The 22,320-nt window shown below is 34.7% G+C and overlaps 2 protein-coding genes and 1 long non-coding RNA gene across 6 annotated transcripts; 2 read left to right on the forward strand and 1 right to left on the reverse strand.

Annotated features, from left to right (window-relative positions):
- Nucleotides 1-5,727: 5,727 nt before the first annotated feature.
- Nucleotides 5,728-12,548, reverse strand: LOC11408455 (uncharacterized). Of its 3 annotated transcripts, none has more exons than XM_024782887.1 (6): nt 12,332-12,516; nt 11,555-11,717; nt 10,079-10,730; nt 9,875-9,943; nt 6,277-6,395; nt 5,728-6,178 (listed from the first exon to the last, which is right to left on the reverse strand). In XM_024782887.1, the coding sequence occupies exons 2-6, from the start codon at nt 11,648-11,650 to the stop codon at nt 5,984-5,986; spliced, it is 1,131 nt and encodes a 376-aa protein (XP_024638655.1). In that variant the 5' UTR covers nt 11,651-11,717; nt 12,332-12,516; the 3' UTR covers nt 5,728-5,983. The 3 variants fall into 3 exon arrangements, with proteins under 3 accessions (XP_024638655.1, XP_003607568.2, XP_024638652.1); XM_003607520.4 differs by having other exon boundaries at nt 5,757-6,178; nt 10,061-10,730; nt 12,425-12,548; XM_024782884.2 differs by having other exon boundaries at nt 5,757-6,178; nt 10,061-10,730.
- A 609-nt stretch (nt 12,549-13,157) lies between these two features.
- Nucleotides 13,158-16,588, forward strand: LOC120579972 (uncharacterized). Its single transcript, XM_039832766.1, has 4 exons — nt 13,158-14,261; nt 14,436-14,552; nt 14,814-15,557; nt 16,472-16,588. Exons 1-4 carry the CDS (start codon nt 13,158-13,160, stop codon nt 16,586-16,588), a joined length of 2,082 nt encoding a protein of 693 aa, XP_039688700.1.
- Nucleotides 16,589-19,123: 2,535 nt separating this feature from the next.
- On the forward strand, nt 19,124-21,272 carry LOC25492921 (uncharacterized). Of its 2 annotated transcripts, XR_003010839.2 has the most exons (4): nt 19,124-19,416; nt 19,609-19,689; nt 20,337-20,396; nt 21,065-21,272. It is a non-coding gene; the product is annotated as an uncharacterized lncRNA (long non-coding RNA). The 2 variants fall into 2 exon arrangements; XR_003010838.2 differs by lacking the exon at nt 19,124-19,416 and having other exon boundaries at nt 19,534-19,689.
- The last annotated feature ends 1,048 nt before the right edge of the window (nt 21,273-22,320 follow it).

The raw sequence follows: 22,320 nt of genomic DNA on the forward strand, positions 1-22,320 counted from the left end.
AAGAATCATGTGTGGATGGGAATGTCGATAAAACCAATCGATATATCCATCTTCTGCCTCCACACCATGAATTGCAGGCTCTCCCAACTACTGAGGTGTCAGCGCATAATCAAGTGCACGGAGAAAGCGGTTTTTGATCTCCGCCAAATTAACATCAACAGTTGCACTCTCCACGAGATGTCTCGGTATGGTCTGAACCCACCCAAACTGACGAAGCACCCTCTTCGGCAGATATCTCACCATGCGGTCTCCAAATCTCAGCCAACCAGATTAAAGGCTAACCTGCTCAAACTGACGTGCCTGACGGTGCACTCCATATTGGGCCATGACAACCCTCGTCAAATCCAACGCATCGAGATAATTTATGTAGTGGTCCACTGTGCCTAAACCAGACAATGGTAAAAAAAGCATCGCGCGTGGGTACTGATTCTCTACATAATTTTCCCAGACTTCATTGCTTCCCATACCTGGGAAGTGATGAAACACCCAAGCCTGCACCAAAGACAACCACGTATAAATATACAAACCATATACACTTACATTTTAAAAAATAAAACATAGTTTTTAATTTATACCTACAACAAAGTCAGGTATCCTGCCATCTGACTGCAGTTCCAACGTGCGGCATTGTTGAGCTCCTAATACAAGTGTGCTAGTGCCGCAACTCCCCATGAAAAACTAGAAACAAGATCAATGTTTCTGAAGAACTTCAGGTAGACCACATCAACAGCCCACTGGCTCTTGTCAGTGAATATCGTGATCCCCACCAAGTATAACAAATATATGCGGACAGTTTGGTCCTGCAACCTCTCCACCTCCTCAGTCACACCATACTCAGCCGCCAAATCCCTCTGCTCCTTCAAACACTCCTTGAAGATCTTCTCTAGGTAGCTAAATCGGCAATGTGCACCTTTGGTCTTGTCGACCTCAATAAGAGCATCACCCGTATCAGACTCCAAGTACTCCTCCATCAATTCCACCGCCTCGTCCCGTGATATGAACCCGTGGGACAGGAGCATGTCGTCAATGGGGATATGCAGCAAATAGGTCACATCATCAAGTGTGACTGTTATCTCCTCAAACGGAAGGTGGAAGCTGGAAGTCTCCTCGTGCCACATCTCCACAAAGGCATAGATCAGACCATGGTCAATCATGATGTAGCTGGTATCTTGGAGCCAACCAAGGTCGGTGCCATGCAATCTGTTCTCCCACCACCGTGCAGCTATGATAAGTCTGGTGTCATGATCATGCATCTCTTCTATCTTATTTCCGTTATTGATGCATTTTAATTTTCCACGCCACTGCAAATAATTAAAATTAACAAAGTGAGTTTAAACTTATGGCTTCACAAATAAATTTAACATTACATAAACAGGCAATTTCACAAATATCAACATCATTTTCACACAGATTAACATTAATTGAGTTTAACATTAAAAAATACCTCGCCATCAGCCGCCTTCCTAGCCACGTGCACATGGTACTTCCACAGCAGGCCAGTCTCGTGTGGGCCACCGGGATAGTCATCTAGTGACTCAGGGTCCACCACATTCTCCTTCTTCTTTCGCTTTTGTCGTGGCTCGACATCTTCCATTTCCACGTCCATAGCATGCAACTCCTCCTCAAGCTCCTACTCCTCCATATGCTGCAAGCCCACATCAGGCTGGTCTTGCTGCAAGTCCATATACTCTTGCTGCTCCGGCTGATGCTCGACATCAGCATGGCGTCCTCTAGCACCCCGACGCCTCGGAGGAACACCACCTTCATCCTCTAGCCGTTGGCTACGCACTCTCCTACGAGAAGCATGACATGCCTCCCTTACGCGCCGAGTATTAGACGTTGAACCTTCTGTAACATTCAAATTAGGGTAATCAATCATCACAATCAAACAGCACAATCAAACTGCACATAACAGAAGCAAAAAAAAAAACTCCAAATTTGGAAAAGATTTGTGGTGTTCGGATTTTGGGATAATGTAGAGAGAGTGAATGTTGAATGTGAAACTGTAAAACTGTAAAAATGGGGGTAAATTTCCTTTTATACTTCGCAGTTGTCCGGAATATAAATTCCGAAATGCGCATAGATGTTCCGGATTATAAAATCCGAAAGGAATTTTGATAATTTGCATAGGACGTACGAGAAGGCCATAGGATGAAAAAAATAATAGTCTATATATTTTTCAAACTACTTGTATGAAGACGAGTACCATAATACCATGTTCAAACTCTGCCCATTGTCATCCCTAAGCCAAACATATGGATCCCTGGGTTGGAGTCAAGTTTTGAGGGCTATGTAGTTGATATCCGTAACTAAAAATAAATTAAATGCTTTTCAAAGATCACATTTCTAGTAGTGCAATTCTCCCCGTTATTTAAAATAAATGCTCATAAAAAGAATTGGTTTTATTGTCAATGATTGATATCCATGGTTCAATTAATGTACATTTAGATAGCTACAATTTGATAACATGAAAATAACAGTCCATTCCCATGGAGGCTTCAATAAGTTTATGATTAAATTGAATTAATCATCTACTCAATTGAATTAATTAACTAATAGGACAAAAACTAACTACCTAGATGTCACTTAGGAATGAAAAAATAGGTGTTGACGAAACACTTTTGTTAAAAAAAACAAAAACTTGTTATCTTATCCTAATTCTGAAATACGAAATCACATGTAAGAACATTTTGAAGACTATATATTTCTATGAGCATAGTTCAGTTGACACAGATATTGTATAATATATATAGAAGTTGAGGTTAGAACTTCAGACACCTCATTTATTCTCTTTAAAAAATGAATTGTGACCACTGCGTTACTTGATAAAAAAAATTACTGACAATTTAAAAATGAGAAAGAAATAGAGTAGTAAATGAAAAATAATTTATTGAATGAAAGACAGGGACGTAAGCAGTAAGAGGGGGGGTCCTATGAATGATATAATAGCAAGTGGCCATATACGTACTGTCTTGTTCTATTAGAAGCTCAAATGCACTTCAACATAAGCTGGACTCAACAACTTGTAGTGTAGTGGCCATTGCCTACCAAACTTGAAAGAGTATACTTACAAGTCAAAGTGTGAGTTGTCTTTATTGATAAACATAACAGAAAAGATTTTATGATTACACATGACATACCAACAACAAGGGTTTGATCTTGTATATTTAAAAGAGGTGAATCAAAGAGAGAATCTAGTAAACTAGTTTACCAGTATGCATGTTATCTTAAAATAATACCTATAAAAATAATCTTAGTAAAAAACCACTATTAGTATTGCGTGCAAAACAATATTCACCCATAATTAGTGGAAATACACTGTGATCTTTTTTTTTAGTGGAAATACATAATTTGTATTTGACTTTTCATTGGGTGAATGCATGCTATGAAAGCATTGCTATCAACGTACGTAGTTATCCTTCTCCATGTGATCCTTTCCCCATCATCGGTCCTACAAAAAGGAAGACCTTATTTCATTTGATTATTACTATTTGTAAATGAGTTATCTCTTCCTGTTTCAATTGCACGTTGAAAAGGTTTTCGCTTGTTGGTTAAGCACATATTTAGATAAATGTTAAAACTTTATCTTAAAATTGTACTTATAATAAATAAACTTTGTAAATGTGTATTATACTACATTTGGTATAATACACACTCGTTTGGTTCTTCTATCTTTGATCGGAGAAACTATGTCTCATGTGAAATCATTGTATCTAATAAAAAAATCAATATGCTTAAGTGTACAAGAATTGTTGAATGGCTTAGTGGTTGCTTAAGGCTCCTGTTGCTAAATTGATTGGGTTTGAATCCAAACTATGGATTTTTTTGCATAATTTTCAATGCTATAAAAGCGCTTAGTGATCCAACCCGGTTTGTTGTGCCGGTTCAATACGTGGCTTTATCGAGTTTTGGCTAGTTTGATGATGTTTTAGCGGGTTAACGATATTCTCCTATAACCTACTCTTTACACAACGTGTCAGGTCATACTCTTGAACGATGGACATTAACGGAGACACTATTTTGATTGACGTGTTATAATTTAAAACCATTTAATCGTACAAGTTATTAACGGATTTTTTTTTATAGTGGTTGGAGTTTGAACCTCGGACCTTGCATATTTTATGCATTGTCCAAACCAACTGAGTTAAGCTCACAATGACACAAGTTATTAACGGATTGACCATTAGTTACAATTTCAATTATAAAAATTGTCTAATTATTCAAATAAAATAGCAAGAATATGTTATTTTTTTAAGAAAATGCTCCTTGATTCCTTATAACTTTGCAGTAGCCAAGCTTAATACATTTCTTAAGTCATAAATTGTGAATTTGTGATCAGCATCGTTGTCAGATTTGCTGGCTTTAGGCAACCATTAATTAGTTATAGTCCCTCTTCCCAGGCCCTTGTTTATTGGGCTATTATTAGTATATTATTTTGAGCAAACATCCAAAGCAGCTTTTTAAAGCTGTTAATTTGGCTACAATAATCTAAACCAAAAAGTACTTGAAAGTTTGAGATGCACGGTTGGTGCTCTAGCAAGAGCAGTGGCTTTAGGGGGACAAAACAATGTGAAATGAATTTGTTTTAAAGACAATGCTACTTCAAGCTGTGGCTGCTGGGTAATGTAGGCCATGTACAGCTAAAAATATCTGGCATATGCTCATGCACTCCTAATATCCGTTTTATACATGTACTCATCCATCCCAAAATGTAAGCAAAAATGGATCAACATAAGTTGATGTATCTAATGTACAAATTTTGAACAAAATACATTAATTTTTGTTGACCAATTTTTGCTTACATTTTAGAACGGATGGAGTATTTTCCAACAAGCGATTGATTGAAACCCGTTCTCATCTTTCCGTGAATACAACTCATATGGTAAAAGATCACATAAATATTTGACATACAAAGGTGCGAGTCAGCACTTCTCAGCATTTAATGTGTGTGAAATTCACCGTTAGACTCTTTAAAAGAAATAAGGAAAATGAAAGTTTTGCTTATCCTCAACATACGTTTACATTTTTTAAAAAGAAAAACCTAGCAGCAAAATTTACACATACTAAATATGGAGAAAAGATGCGAGTACGTTCTAAGATATCAAATGTTTCCGCAATCTTTTACTATCTCAACTGCACGCACAAAATAATATTTTTACTTTGTCAGTATTTCCCATGAACTTTCCCTTTCAATTTTATTGATCAATAATGGAGGACATTGTGGAACGAGACGCCAAATATATGGGCTCTCTAAAGAAGCTGGATTAAGACACCAAGTGACTGCATTGATGTAGCAAACTTGGTACTTAAGAGAAGCCACATGCTTTATAGCCATAATCAATTAAATATCAATGGTGGATTAGGTGGTCAAGTTTCAGTAATTACTCAGTTCGATTTGTACCTAGAGCACCATTATCTTACCAAAGTTATATAATTTATAGTCATTCTTACGCAAAACTTCATTTTTATAACACAGAAACATTAATGTACACCATATTGACAATGGCACGAGTTTAGTATTAATAAACAAAAAAGGGTCTAAAATATTAAACGCATAATCATAGTTAATATTGAAATTTGAAAAAACCATGGGCTTAATATTGTTTCTATGTGAACTATTTTCACATCAATGAATCGGGATTACAGTTCCAGTTAAGCTAGTATTTGTACTAATTAATTCACATAGAACTATACACATATATCATGCAAACAAAAGAAGTTTCAGGATTATGAAATCAATCAGAAAGGACATGCAATTGACAATGTCAACAAGTGAATAATATGTAAATAGGATGTGTTCAATATTTTATAAAATAAGGAAAGTTACAGATTATTCTGCGTGGAGAGATATTTTAGGAATTTAAATCTTCTCAACATCTAAAATTCCCTGAAGGGTACATTAATATCCTTCAAAAGGACTTAGAAGTGGAAATCAAGTTTGTAGGATTGGTTGTGTATTTGCACAATTTACTCATCCTGGTATCTACAGAAGCTCCCATTCAGGTTCAGACACACTATGAAGCAGTAACTTCTTTTGATCCTCCTGTAATGTTTGATCTAAATTCTTCATTGAAACTCCATTTGCTTTTTCATTGTTTCCATGCCACGCTGCAAGCTCCTTATACTCTTGCTTTCTTGCCGATTTCTTGGATAAAGAAAAGCCTTGCCGCCTTGTTTTCTTAAAACCGGAAAATGTAATTTAAGTTAGAGGTTTAATGCGAATGCATACCAGATAAAGATAAACTTTTTAAAGGAAGGGGGTAGGACTGTTTGTACCTTGTTAGCCTTCAGATTACCAACTTCTTTGGGAACTAATTCGAGATCATCTCCAGTCACTATAACACAAGTTTCCTCAAGCTTCAGATGATCTTCTTGCACGGTTTTATGACCTTGTTCTATAACAGTAATGATCATTGTTACATCAAAACTTAATAAATTTGAAAATTTCTTAGATAATAAAAAGCATCTGTACTAATTTTTTTTTGTGGAGGTCGGGGTTTGAACCCTGAACCTTGCATATATTATGCATTGCATCAGTACTAATTAACATGATATAATAACAACACGAAACTGAATGGTTTAATACTATCTGTTTATATATCTACATACTCGAAAACAAATCTGCTTTAAAAAAGTATTATAGTCAATGCTGTGAAAGTTGAGAGTCTAAGTAAGATCGAGAGGTGGTCGAAAAGATTGTAAGTTGAGGATTGTAGCACGGATCATAAGATCCTACTAGTAGGGAAAAAGTGTACTTCTATCCATATAATCCATATATAGATGCATAAAAATTATCATAGATGAAGAAAATAACTTCTAAATCACAGCATTAAACTAAGCGATAACCATAATGTCATAAATAACTCAACTAGGTTCAAACTAAATCAAGGCTAGAAACAACAATTCTAGATTTTCACAGAATACAACAGAGATTGAACTGAAACAAAGACGAAGTTACTGATAACATAGGAACCACAAGAAAGAAACAGAGAAATAAAGGGAAGAGGGATGAGGCCGCGTCACAGTTCCCCCCCCCCCAAAAGAAAATGAGGTGGCTTCGCTGGTGGAGGAAGGTGTGAGAGACAGGCCGTGAGAGAAGAAAGAGGTTTTTCCATCACGAAGATCTGAACAGAGCAACGATCGTGCAACGAAGACGGGAAAAATAAAGTTTCACGTTTCTATTATTTTTTTCAATATAAAAACTTGGATTTTCTGTGAAGACTCTACTCAAATTCGTACAATTATAAAATTTAAGTTTTCCGACCCAAATTTGGGAAGAAGTCCAGACAGGAACAAACTCGCAATCATACCAATTTCACTGTGATTACTTCATATCCTATAGTCATTACATCAGGGTTTGTGTTTCATGGATCATAGGATCCCACAATCTGACTCACGATCCTGCCAACATTTATCATAGTAACTGCACCTATATGTGCATATTATTAAATCATATCACATAACTGCGACTGCACCTATATGTGGCTATTAAATCATCACAAAATATTAAACATTCAAATTGGACTCGATACAAAAAAATAATTGTGTCAGCAAGAATTCTCACCATGCCCCCACCCTCAAACATAAAAGATGGAAGAAATAAAAGGGGGGCAAAGATTCTAGACCAACCAAGTGTTGGCAATAAAATTATTTGTTGATGGAAGATAAAAGACACGTGAGGAATTCATTAAATTGAAATAACCAGATTCTACTCTGAAGGGAATTGAGTGTTTTATGCATAATTTTCATTTCAATAGAGTAGCTTTGACATATTCATAAGAATGAAGCATTAATCAAATCCCAAGTCAAAGACACCTAATCCCTACAACCTAATGTAGAAGTTACAAAAAGGTATATAATCTGCAAGGGTAATTCCTTATTTCAACCAACACGTGGTTGGTTTGAGTGGTAAGGAGCTCGAGCACGTTAAGCAAGTGGTTAAGGATTTGATCCATGACTCTCGCATATGGAGAAAACTTCGTTGTAAGTGGAGAACTCACCTTGTGTTTCCAACAGGTTACTGTCAAACAATGGTGAATACAAAAAAAAAATCTAATTTCAGATGGAAAGGTTGAATGAAGTGCTATGCTTTCACCCCTAGAGCCACTGTTATTCAGATTTCTATGGTTTCGAAGCAGAACAACAATCCAACCTCATCCTATTCCAACCACTAGGGGTTTGCATGTAAATTTCCAAATAAAAGTAATGTCCCTTTTTGTGAATAATAGTAAGCAATGAACAGAAAATTATATGTAAAGCATGGTAGCATGCCAGTGCACCATTTTCATCAGATACTGCAGAGAAGAGTAGAACTTAAAACTTGGTTTAATCAACTTACTTTTCTATTCAGAATCATTTAGTTTTAAATCGAAAAAATCACTTTCTACAAATGAATTGTTTTGAATTTATTTTATAGGAAAATGTTGGTATATTAGTTGTTGTGTTCGCTTTCAGGGTTTGAACACTTAAACTCCTAGTTAGAACCCCTTGGGTGTCCCTCAGCTCACCAATTGAACTGCCTGCTCTGGAAAATTGTTTTGCCTCTTAACTATTTATTTTTATGCAATATTTGCCAAAAGCAGCCAACAGTCCAACACCATGATACATGCAAATGGGAATGCCTCTAAAATAATTTTTTAATGAAAAAGCCACCTTTACATTATTTTAGTGTTTCGATAACATTTTGAAAGAAAAAAGTCTGAATTAAAAAAAATTAAAAAATTTGATTATTGTAAGAAGTTATTTTCAGTGGCTTTTGAAAGAAAAAATATATATATAATTGTAAGCACTTCTTATTTTAATTGCAAAAAAAACAAAAGCGACTTCAAAATTGTAGCCTAATGGAAAATAGCTTCTGTAATATAAAAAATCTATAAAATAAATCATTTTTGTGCATAACATTAAAATCACATAACTGTAGGACTGCACCAAGGGTCAACTCTAAGCCCTTATCTTTTTACTTTAGTTTTGAACGCACTTACGGAATACATCCAAGAGCCATCACCGAGATGCATACTTTTTGCGGATTATACAGTCCTACTCGGAGAGTCGAGGGAGGAGTTAAATGTGAGGTTGAAGACAAGCCTTAGAAGCATATGGCTTCCGCCTGAGTAGAAGCAAGAGATTATATGGAATGTAACTTTAGCAAAAGTTGACGGAATTCTAGCTTAGAGTTGAAATTTGGAGAACATGTCATACCACAAGCTACACAGTTTAAATATCTTGGGTCCATAGTACAAAGCGACAGAGAAATAAAAAGAGATAACAGCCATCAAATTCAAGTGGGGTGATTGAAATGGAAGAGGGCCTCAGGTGTTTTATGTGATACAAAAGTACCGTTCAAGCTGAAAGAATTTTTTTACCACACAGCTGTAAGATCGATGGTTTTGTATGGGATGGAGTGTAGGGTAGTAAAAAACCAACACGAGAATAAAATAAGCGCAGCGGAGATGAAGATGTTGTGTTGGATGTATGGTAAGACTAGACAAGATAGTGGAAACTCAGCTTAGGTGGTTTGGGCATGTAGAGAGAAGACATTAGGAGAGTGGCTCATATGGAGGGTAGTCAAATCACAAGAGGCAAAGGGAGACTTAGAAAAACTATAAGAGAAACTATTATGAAAAATCTAAAGATTAATGAGTTGCATAGAGGTATGAAATACGATTGAACATTATGATGTCGTTTGATCCATGTAGCCGGCACCACTTAATTGGACAAGGCTTGGTTATTGTTGTTGTAACATTAAAATCACATTTTTAAGCGTTAAACAAAGATGCCATAATGCCTATAGTGAGTTAAAATGCTTCAGAGTTCAGAGTGATGTGAACCAAATATCAAAACTCAGTAACTACTTCTGAATTATATAAAATAATACCTGGATGAGATAGAACCACCATGCTATTAGAACAATCATCACACTGTATTGTTCTATCCATAGATAAACCTACCAGAGAAAACAATACTATTAAAAGACCCACCCGAAGTTAAAAATGATCAACCAAAACAAAGAGAAAAAATACAAAATTATAAACATAAGATAAAGTCATAAGGAAATACTCACTATCATAAGAACTCGTACCAATCTGTTTTTCTTCAGCTGATTTAACTTGTAACAGAACATAAGGGAACTGCTTAGTACAAGCATTTTTAATTTCATTACAATGGTCAGGTTCAGAAGCAAGTCTTGCCACTTCATCCAAAGCTGGCTTTGAAACACTAGCTACAGGATTTTGATCTTCATTTGAAATCTCACAACCTTGTGATGGCATGCGTGTATCTGGTTCTGCCGAAGTGATTTCATTGAATATCTTGGTTGCAGCCATTTTCTCATTTACTTGATTTTCATCAATGCCAATATTTGATTTAATATCATTTTTCCCAATGTGCTGTCTTGAGCGAGAAACAATATTTCTTCTTTTGACAGAACTTTTTGAAGATGACATAATCAAAGCACCGGTCTTATGTACAACATCATTATCAGCATTATGATCAATCTTTGAATCCTCGGTTGTTTGCTTGGTATTAGCCTTCGCAGATCTTTCCATGAAATTTTGGATTGGCTTCTTACAGAACCCAGCATCAGTAACTTGATCTTTTGGAAATTCAGAGTCTTCCTTCTCATCCAAAACACATGAAATTGAAGGAAGTAAATCTCCCACGATATCAGAATATAACTTTTTCACATTTTCCCCAACAGTCTGCATCTGATTCTCAATATATTCAACTGTATCCTGTACCCAAAGAACAAACATATATAAGAAATAGAGTAGCTGGCAAGATTGAAAAACAATGGCAGTGTAGGGAACTAACAATATCAAAAACAGTTTAATCCGTTATTGTTAAAAACTTGAGCTCATGCAAAAATATTAGGAAAGATTATCAAAGATAACAAGACAAAAATGATAGCAGAGTTGCATTCAACTATAAATAAAACTCAAGGAAGTCAAAGGAAAACTGATAAAGTTCTATCAGGTTTTAGTGAACTGAGACGAGAGTGCCATATAAATTAGGCATGGTATTCATTCATAAAGAAGAAAATTAAGCAGTAAAATATTTGACTAATATTATTAATGTCCATATAGATTAGGCATGGGTATTCATTCATAAAAAAATAAAATTAAACATATGTTAAATTTACAATATCCTATGCTGTAACTTTTCTTAGCATTCTGAATATTTAACTCCCTTAAACATTTTGACTATTTTACTGACTTGAAAAAGATATGCATGTCTAATACCACCCTAAAGAACCCTGTTTAAACCAGCTAGAGGCACTGAGACCTTCGAATGCTTGCCACATGGCTTTGATTACAATGCTTACAACAATAATTAAGGCAGAATACTAGGTAAACATAAACCAAGAGGAGATGCAGCTCTAAATGTGGCAGTGGGAATTGCAAAACACAATTTTAGGGTATTCAATCAGTGACATGTATCACAAGCAATGGTAGATGCACGAGGGCAATTTGAGCCGCATTTCTGATTTGAAACTAAAGAATCCATTGTGTATATACAATATAGGATAGATTAACATGAAACGACAATTAGAGCATACCTCGTATATCATGTCTTCTGCCTCCAGGCACATATTTTCAAATTTCTGATACAGGTTTCCAACCCAATTTATGCCGTCCCCATCCATGGTGATCATAATATCCTTCAAACAATCGTAAATTGTCCTGAACTGTCTCAACTTATAAGATATGTTACACAATTATCTGCAAAAAAACAAAACAGAAGAAATCATTCAACATAGTCTCTAAATTGATATTGTACAACACATTATCAATCAGGCTAAAAGTACATTGATCATGAAATATCACCATTAATCATAAAAGACATAACATTGAATACAGAAAAACTCCATTTCCAACCCATGACACAAATAGATTATAGACATAAACAATCATGTATCCAAAAACAAGAAGCAATAATAACAAACCATTTAATCAGGTAATTAACTAATAATACCAAAATTAAAACCATAATTTCCCACTGTCCCACTCTGTACCTACCAATAACAGAACAATCCAATAACTTTATCTTCTAAAACCATACCAATACCTTCAACTAATTTACCAAACACAACCTACAAGGTTTAACTTCTTTGTCCTAATCACTCAAACAGCTTCAACCCTCAACAGAATCTTCTCTCTCATCAACAGAGAGAGAGAGAGAGAAAGAGAAACAAGTTCAATTTTGTTTGATCACAACAATAATAAAACCACACGCATAAACAGAAAATTATAAAATGAAATAGATAAATAAGGAAATTTTAAAGAAAAATAAAAACTTCTGATCAAAAAACAAAAAACCCATGAAGGAGAAATACCCTTTCAACCGCACGAAGGAAGAAAAGAAGAGTTGTGACTTGAGAAGAAGGGTACGAGGAAGAGGAACAAAAACAAAACAAGGAAACGTGCACCTTGAAGGTTTTAGCTTCTTCTATTCTGGCGCTAGGTTTTCCACACGTGTATTCTTCATTTCATCATCTTTTTCATGCTATAAAATGAACATTCTACTTATTCTTTTTTCTTATTTTATTTTATATTCCAAACTTTTCTATTTTTTCTATGTGTGACATTGACATCTCTTTTTTTGACAACATGTGTTGTAACTTTTTTTTTTAGGCAAACGTGTTGTAAAAAAAAATTATGTGTTGTAATTTTTTTTTGAAGGGGTTGTTGTAAGTTGTAACTTGTAAAAACTCAATATAACTTGTGATTTATTATTAATATCTATATAAAATATGAAATAAATAAATGTTAGTTATTCTAGGAATATCCCCTTTCTCTAAGGCAGAGTTTAAGGATGCTATTTTCTCTATGCATCCAGATAAGTGTTCAGGTTCAGATGGCTTCAATTCGGGTTTTTACCAGCACTTTTGGAATTTATGTAGTGATGATATTTTTAAAGAATGTTGTGGTTGGTTAGATATGAGACAATTTCCCCCTGATTTGAATATTACTAACATTGCCCTTATCCCAAAAGGTTCTACGCAGGTTAGCATGAAGGACTAGCGCCCTATAGCACTTTGTAATGTGTTATACAAAATCATTTCGAAAGTGTTAGCAAACCGGTTGAAGAAAGTGCTGCCTAAATGCATTTCCGACAATCAATCCGCCTTCGTCCCAGAACGCTCGATTTTAGATAATGCTATGGTAGCAATTGAGGTTTTACATTTTATGAAAGCCAAGACGCGAGGGGAAGACAGATATGTTTCTCTAAAACTTGATATTAGCAAAGCCTATGATCGTATGGACTGGAATTATTTGAGGGCTGTTTTGAATAAGATGGGTTTTCATAACCGTTGGATTCATTGGATGTGTATGTGCGTCGAATCAGTGGATTATTCTGTGCTTGTAAATGGTACACAGGTCGGTCCTATTATTCCAGGGCGGGGTGTCCGTCAAGGGGATCCTCTCTCTCCGTACTTGTTTATTATTTGTGCAGAAGGTTTATCTTCGCTTATCAGAGATGCCGAGACAAGAGGTGTCCTCACCGGTACAAAGGTTTGTTGTCAAGCACCGTCAATTTCTCATCTTTTATTCGCTGATAATTGTTTTCTCTTTTTCAAAGCTAACAAGGATCAAGCACATGTTATGAAGCATATTCTATCCACTTATGAATTAGCTTCTGGTCAAGCGATCAGTTTACCAAAGTCTGAAATATATTGCAGTCGTAATGTTCCTGATGACCTCAAAGCTAACATTACAGATATTCTAGGCGTCCAACTTGTGTTGGGCACAGGTAAATATTTGGGCTTACCTTCTATGATAGGTCGAGATCGAAATGCTACTTTTGCTTACATCAAGGATCGTGTTTGGCAGAGAATCAATTCCTGGAGTGGTAAGTGTCTCTCTAAAGCAGGTCGAGAGGTTATGATAAAATCTGTTTTGCAGGCTATTCCTTCTTATGTGATGAGTATCTTTCAGCTTCCCACTACCTTACTAGACTCAATTGAAAAGATGATGAACTCCTTCTGGTGGGGCAACGGTAAAACAACACAAAGAGGGATTCATTGGATGAATTGGGAGAAGCTTTCAGCACCAAAGATTCACGGAGGTATGGGTTTCAAGGACCTATCTGCTTTTAATTTGGCTATGTTAGGTAAACAGGGATGGAAATTTATTACAGAACCAGATTCTCTGGTGTCTCGAATTTTTAAAGCTCGTTACTTCCCCTCTGGCTCCTATCTCACGGCCACTGTTGGGCACAACCCCAGCTATGTTTGGCGCAGCATCATGCGTGCTAGATTTATTGTGCGTGGGGGCGCTAGATGGAGTGTCGGCTCAGGCGCGACTATTCCTATTCTTAATTAACCATGGCTGCCAAATGGGGAGTTTATTAGTAGTGATACTCCAGGTGCTCACTTTGTTCATAATTTTACTGTTAACAGCTTGATGAATTTATATGATAAAACATGGAATGAACAGGTGGTTAGACAAGTTTTTAGTGATGATATAGCAAACAAAGTACTACATACGCCATTGATTTCTCAGGTTGACGAGGATAGAATTATATGGAAAGCGGAAAGGCACAGACGTTACTCTGTTCGTAGTGCTTACAGGTTATGTGTATCAGAACTGATTGATTCATCTTATAACTGGCGACCGGGGTATTGGTTTGGTATTTGGAATCTAAAAGTCCCACCGAAAGTCAAGAATTTAATTTGGTGCATGTGTCGGGGTTGTTTACCGACTCGTGTCCGTTTGTTGGATAAAGGTGTTAATTGCCCAACTAATTGCGCTAGTTGCGCCTCCAATCATGAAGATCTTATGCATGTTTTCTTTGCTTGTCCTTTTTCTATACAGGTTTGGAATAGAACAGGTCTTTGGGGTTCGGTGCAACACGCCCTTTCTACCACTGCCTCAGCTTCGGAAGCTATATTTTATCTGTTGGAGACTTTGTCGGTTGAATTAAAACAACATATGTCATCTGTATTATGGAGTATATGGAAGCACCGCAATCTCAGAGTGTGGGATGATGTAACAGAAACAAGTGCCGCGGTTGTCGAGCGTGCTAGAAACATGCTTGCAGACTGGCAACTGGCTAATGCTCCGGATGTTCTTGTATCTAGATCGAATCATCAACCAACAACGGCCTCCACCTCTCAACAACATCGAATCACGTGGCAGCCTCCCGTGGCCGGAAGATACAAATGTAACATCGATGCGGCCTTCTCTTCTCACGTCAACCGTACAGGTATTGGTATTTGTGTTCGCGATGCAGAAGGTACGTTTGTTCTGGCTAAGACTATGACATACCCTTGTACTGTTCAGGTGGAAGTGGGTGAAGCTTTAGGGCTGCACTCTGCTTTGCAATGGTTGAGTGATATGCAATTTGACAATGTGGATTTCGAAACAGACTCTAAGTTGACAGCTGAAGCCTTCCTTTCTACTAGAAACGACTTGTCCGAATTTGGATGCATTATTTCCTCATGTCGTTCTTTGTTCAGTACTTTCTTTTCTAACTCTAGGGTGGAGTTTGTTAGGCGACAAGCCAACGTGGTTGCTCATGCTCTTGCAAGGGAGGCCACGTCTTTAACTAGTCCCGCCGTTTATTTTAATATACCCAATTGTATTGAAACTCTTATTATAAATGAAATGCTATAAGCATGTTGTCCTTCAAAAAAAAAATTCGTGTTTGTTACACTTTTATTTTAATAATTGAATTTACTATTATCTATTTATTATATGTGCTATTTATATTGAAAGTCGAGAATAATTTTGAAAAAAGAAAAAGTAGCCATGCTTTTTTATTTATATATGGTATAAATACTATTGATTTGATATATCCTCCGCATATATTTAAATATGACCGTGGATGTTATTAAGATCTTACGACCATTGATGTCTGCATCGTTAGGGAGAATAAACGTCAACTGTAAATAGAAGCATAATCTAATGGCTATCGGGATGTCCTACACTCTCTCCAATATAATTATGCACACTATCTCTTATTTTATTGTCGAGTAGTCTAGTGGTTATAATTCACTTTTTAAAAGTGAATAAGTTGGGTGTTCGAAGTTCGAACTTCAACCCCTGCATATAACAATAGTTGTCCCTATCAATTGAGCTATGCACACTATCTCTTATTTATTATCACGTTACTTATCTTATATTATAAATATTATTAATATATTATAATCAAATCCAACTTTCTACGTAAAGTCTCTTGCTAGTAACCTTGTCTTATGCTTAACAATCTCACCATTTGGATTTAGCTTCGGTTTGAACACCCATTTTACATCAATAGATTTCTTATTTGTTGGTAACTTTGTGAACTCTCGCATCTAGCTGAGCATCTTTCCATACTTTCTCCAACATTTCTACTTCATAATTGATAGGCTCGGAATCAGCTAACAATGTAAAATAATGCACAAAATCTCCCTCCTCATTTACTTCATTATCTGGGATAACTCCAGCTAATCTTGAAGACACAAATTGTTGTCTTTGTGAGGCTGTTATAGGAGGCTCCTCTTGAGTATCAACTTATTGTTGGACTTGTTCTTCATCAAATATTGCAGGAAGTTAGGAACAACTGGATTAGAACTCCTCTCCTTCTTATTCCAATTCCAAACTTCTGACTCACACACTATGACACCTCTGCTAATCATAATTGAGTGATTCATAGGATTATAGAGCCTATAAGTGTAACATCCTGATTTTTTGTTTATTCTTTGTTTACGTAAATTCAATAAAGAAAAGTATAACAATTGTGTTATATACTTTGTGGTAAGATTTTATGAAAATTACGTAGTTATTGATTAGAAATGAAAATCTTTGACTTTTTAAAGAATAGTTTATTTATTAGGAATTTTTATAGTGTTCTGGAAACACTCTTTAATAAAGATTGTTTATTCAATATGCACTTTAAAATCTCTTCGTTTACAAATTGGATCCATCAAATATCACTTTTCTTTTACAAATCAAATATAACATCATTATATTTATATTCTCAAAACATTGGTGATGAAAAAATGGTGATGATCTTGACCCATTTTCGCATTTCTTAAGGTTTTAATTTCAAATAATGTTGACTTGTCAAAACGTGACTTTATATGACAACCAAGTTTGGATAATGGATAATGTCCACATATAGGCCATGAGGTAGATAGTTTAAGACAAACAATATTTTGTTGTCCCCTTACGGCCTATTAAACTCAAATGTTGTTTATGTTTCAAGAAGTTTTAAAGGAAACAAAATCCCAAGATTTTCATTGAGGCACAGTAGCAATTATATTCACACAGTTTTGATCTCAACCTTTCATTTTTGATCTGACGGCCCGTAGTTGTTACTGCGTTAACGCAATTACATCGTGGGATCCAGTTCCAAGATTAGAATCATAGCATGACTAAGGAAATAGCTCGGTGACTAATTATTGCTCAATAAGAACTTAATTCTTTGAGACCCCGCCCAATGCCATACATAATCCCAACATGTTCCATTGCATAGAAAAGGCTAATACAAACCGTCATTAGTGGTTATTGTTACTACAACATGGCAGCTATGAATTTGTTGCATCACATTAGCGGGAATTAAGTGCTGACAACTTACCCCATCCTCCAATTCAATTGCTTGCTCTTAGGGAACATAGTTGACGGTTACATTCTTCAGAAGTAACACCCAAATGTTGCCGTTCCCAATATTCCATTGAATGTCTTCCAAATGATTGTGATTCCTGTCCAAGTATTCAGACAAGTTGCTCTAAATTTCACCATAGGGAGCTAGGTGCATTAGAAATGGGGCGGCAGCCACCCCTATGTCTTGGATAACACATACGGCCTCCTGTATGTGAGAAACTACCTTCGCCACCCCTAGTATATATACTTGAATATAGTGTAACTATTTTTTATTCCACTTCATTCTGTTTAATTACCATACTTAAATATGGGTAGCACTTGAGTGACATTGGTGACATTGGCCAATCACAATGCTTGTGAAAGAGAGAGAAACACAAGCATTGTGGCATTGTGATTGGCCAATGTCACCAATATCATCCAACTCTATGTCACCCAAGTATTTTTCCCTTAAATATAGCTTCTCCACTTTGTTTAAGTAAAACTTGCTCATATTTTTTTTTATTCCACCTCGCTGAACATACATATATCTTGTCATTCTTTAAGATATACTAATTAATTTACTAGTTGTAGCTTTTTAAAATTTAGGTTTTTGGTCCCGAGTTTTACCCATTATTGTAATTTTAGTCATAGCCGAGTTTTTTTTTTTTTACTTTAGAATGGTGATTTTTTGGATAGAAAGTGGTGATTTTTATCACAAAAGTGATTCTTTTTTTTAAAAAAATTTATCTTCAAATTTAAAATCCGGGCTAAAAATCACGACTTTTGGAGCCAAAAAATGTCATTTTTAAGAAAAACAATGGATTGAAACCAAAATTTCAATAATGTGTGGAACTAAAAACACATAGAGGGACTAAAATTTCATTTGAGGTAAAACAGGGGGATTAAAAGTTTATTTAAGCCAAATATATGAAAATATTAATTAAGTTGAATAAAAAATAACTGAGGAAAAGAAAAACTAATATCAAATTCAAACCACAACTCATTGACAAATAAAAGTCATATAACACTACATAACATCAGATTAGGAGTTTGTTTTCATCCGCCGTAATGCACTATACCTCGTATTATAATAGAATTACTCTACAATTTTTGCCACCCTTCATAATATTTTTTGGCTTCGTCCCTTACTGTATTTAGATTTTAAAATTTGCACCCATAGAGCATTAGGCTCAACTATCAAACTCCACACCAACTTCATCAAAAGGACTTGTTAAATAAATTGACGTTGCGGAAGCTTAAGCCTCTTTGCCCCTTAGTCTTTGTTTGAGAGTTTGGAGGGGAGGGGATGGTTTTGGAAAAAAGAGAGAGTAAATGAAAGAAATAAAAGAAATTAGGAGGAGAAGGATTTGGGGTTACAAAATATCTCTTTTTGGGAAACTAAAAAATTGTATTGGGAAATACTTTTAAAGGGTTTATATAATTTTTTCAAATTCATTTTTTGTTGTTATAATATTCTTTAATTAAAAATATATCAATCATAAGTATTTTACTTATCAATTATTGCTCTTTCAAAAGATGTGAAAGATTTCTTCATTTTTTCTATATATTTTTCACCTCTTGAACTCCTCCCTTCCCCTCCCCTCCAAACTCACAAACAAAGTCATAGGTTGACGAATCTTCTCCCATACGACTGTCTTCCAACCCCTTTAGATTCCAACGTTCCCCACAAGAAGTTCCTCATAATTTTCTCAATTTGACTACAAACACACCTTTTGGGAGGAGCCGTCTGCATGATATAGGGAGTTGATAATTGGATCCGATAATTGTTGAGCTCCTTTTACGGTTAAAGAATTGCTCTTCTTCCATTTGTTTTTGCTCATTCCTGTCCAACGTAAGTTAACTCACACTGAAACGTTGAAAATACATCTGCGTGGTCCTAATTATGACAGTAGACTTGATCTTGAGCCACATAAAATAGATTTTGGATAGTGAAAGGAATGAATTTGATTTTCTTATGGTATATACCCTTGGGTTATGAAATAACATGCTTACTTTGCTAACAAATCTCTTTGGTTTTCTTCAGACCGAGGATATCGCTCATCCACTTGGATTAAGAGTAGCTTTGGAGAAGCAAGCTAAATCAAATTCTTTTTATGTAACTCAGGTAAAATCACTAGTATTTCAATTTTTTTTAGGTCAGTGATCATATGCTTAAAGTACTGATAAAGTCTTTTGTGTATACTATATGGTTAATCATAAAGAAAACTATAAAATTGATTTATGTTTATCATGAGTTAGTGCCTTAATCAAACCTCAAGGAATTCACTTTTACCGACTAACTACTAACAAAAAAAAACTTTTTCATATATTCTTTTATATGTATGCATTTTATGATTAAAGTTTTTCTTAAGTATAACCTTCAGGTTATGCTTCATTGCTTAATTTTTTTTTTTCATTCCTTGCAGATCGAAACAAAATGTTGCTTTGAATAATTTTAGGTAACGGTAAATAGATTGGGGAAAAATAATATCTATAAGCATTGTAGCTTAATGTTTAAGAAGAGAAGAAGACTAATTTCTAAACAAGTAAAAGCCTTAGAAAAGGAGTTTTGAGTTAGGCAAAAAGTAAAAATAAAAATCTTCAAGCTAGCTTTGAAGTTTTAGTTTGTTTCAATATCATCTATTTCTCATCGTGAATTTATGGAAATGGCTGTAATACTTGAGAATTAGTGATTATATTTTTGTTGATTTTGGTTAATTTTGATCAACAATGTTGTTTTAAGCGTCCTCTTTTGATTTTTTGCTGTTTCAGAGGAGTGAAGATCTCATATTTACTTCCTCTTTGACTTACTTTTGTTGCGGACAACATTAGGTTTGTTTTGCATAATAGCTTTCCTTTTTCATGTTTGTTTAATGTATCAATCTAATTTAACTCCAGCGAATGACATAATTTTTGTCATTAGAATAAATTCATGTTAGCTTAACTTATTTTTCCATCTTACTCAAGTTTATTGGCACATCAAATATACGTTACTGTGCAACAATGATGGTTAAGTAAAGAGCTTTAGTTGAAACTGCCGATTTATACAAAGTCCTGCATAAAATCTCATCTCTTCTTTCTTTAAGCAGCATAGACTTTTTGGTGGATTTGTGTTTATTGAGGTTGTTGGTGGTGTTGAGGATGATTAAATAAAGTGTCAAGGATGATTTAAATAATATGTAGTCCTCGGATATCTGAAGTTACATATTCAATTGATATGCCTGTTACTTAGAACTATGATGAACTTACTTCTATTATAGTGGTTTTTCTAAAACTGTTCTAAAATTTTGAAGATAAACGTAAAGAGTGAGAGGTGATGAAATCTATCTATTTTAGCTAATTTATTTCTTGGCCATTTAGCTTTTTTTCTTTAGGTTTCTATTATACTTTATTGGCATGTGTTAGGCTTGAATTTGCAATATATTTTGAACTGATTTGTATTTGCAGTCTTCATTATCATACCTATCTTTCTAATATTATTTTATTCTTTGTTTTCTTAGATGGAAGGATTATGCAGGAGACAAAATAAGGCATGAAGGCCAAAACAAATATTAGGGAAACTAGTTTGGAGAGCTCTGAAGGATAAATTATTGGTGCTTTTTTGAAGATATCATGTAAATATGGTCTAAAACTATGTTGAATACTAGAAAAATAAAATTTCGTGTTTTTATTATCGTTTGTGGTTTACTTCCAAAACAGAATATTAAATTCAAAACAATTTCAGTTATAAAGTATATAATATTTTGCTTTTAATTTAATTGAAAAGTTGTACTCCCCGTGCGAAACACTAGGCATACAAATATTTTTCTAAAGACGAGACAAATCCTAGTTAAGCATTTGATAATCCACTAGCATAATGACAATCAATTCTTTTATGCAGTTTTACATAGCGATCAACAAGAATTATGTAATTAACTGCATTGTTGAAAGAAACATTATGCATCATGCAAGTTGGAGATTCAACAACCAAACAACATACAAGTGTTAATGCAATTTTTCTTAGAAGCAAAATTAAATTTATTAAAATAAAACACAACACAAGTATAAACAATGCAATTTCTTATAGAAAAAAATAAGAATACAATTTCTTTTTTATTGTTTGACGAATACGTTTCCAATTCTAAAAAAATTCCATCAAATGCATGGTTTTTATATCGATGTTCTAACAAAGAAAGAAAGAGATAGGGCAAAATAATGGATGTTCTAACAAAGAAAGAAAGAGACAGGGTAAAACAATGGAGCATTGTTGACTTTGATTTGGAATGAAAAGGCAAGCTGAGGATGGTCAGAGGAGACATCAGTATTATCTTTCCTTAAAAGATATCTTTTTATAGGAGAGTCTTACACATTTAAGACTTGATACCTATTAGGTACTCAATTGAAGATAATTTTTTCGAGGTTTTATAAGAATTGGAGTGGAACCTACACTTTTTTAATATTAAAAAATTGAAATGTAATGATATAAAGTTATTGATAGTTGATTAGTGAGTCTCATTTAAGAAATTTATGTGAAATGTTGTACTTATTAGGTACTACTATTAAAAAATTATAAGTGAGTGATGTATACATATGTGGCCATTTAAGTACCAAAAAATGAATATCTCTATTGTGGATGCTCTAACATTGTGCGATCCTTTAATGTTGTTGTTGCGTGCTCAAGACTAAATTCAAACTAAAAACATTGATTAAGTAAGAAGAGAGTCGTGATATTTTATCTAAACGGTTATAAGTGAATATAATATTATAATCATATCAT

The sequence above is a fragment of the Medicago truncatula genome, chromosome 4 (genome assembly GCF_003473485.1).
Source record: "Medicago truncatula cultivar Jemalong A17 chromosome 4, MtrunA17r5.0-ANR, whole genome shotgun sequence".
Classification (NCBI taxonomy): domain Eukaryota; kingdom Viridiplantae; phylum Streptophyta; class Magnoliopsida; order Fabales; family Fabaceae; genus Medicago; species Medicago truncatula.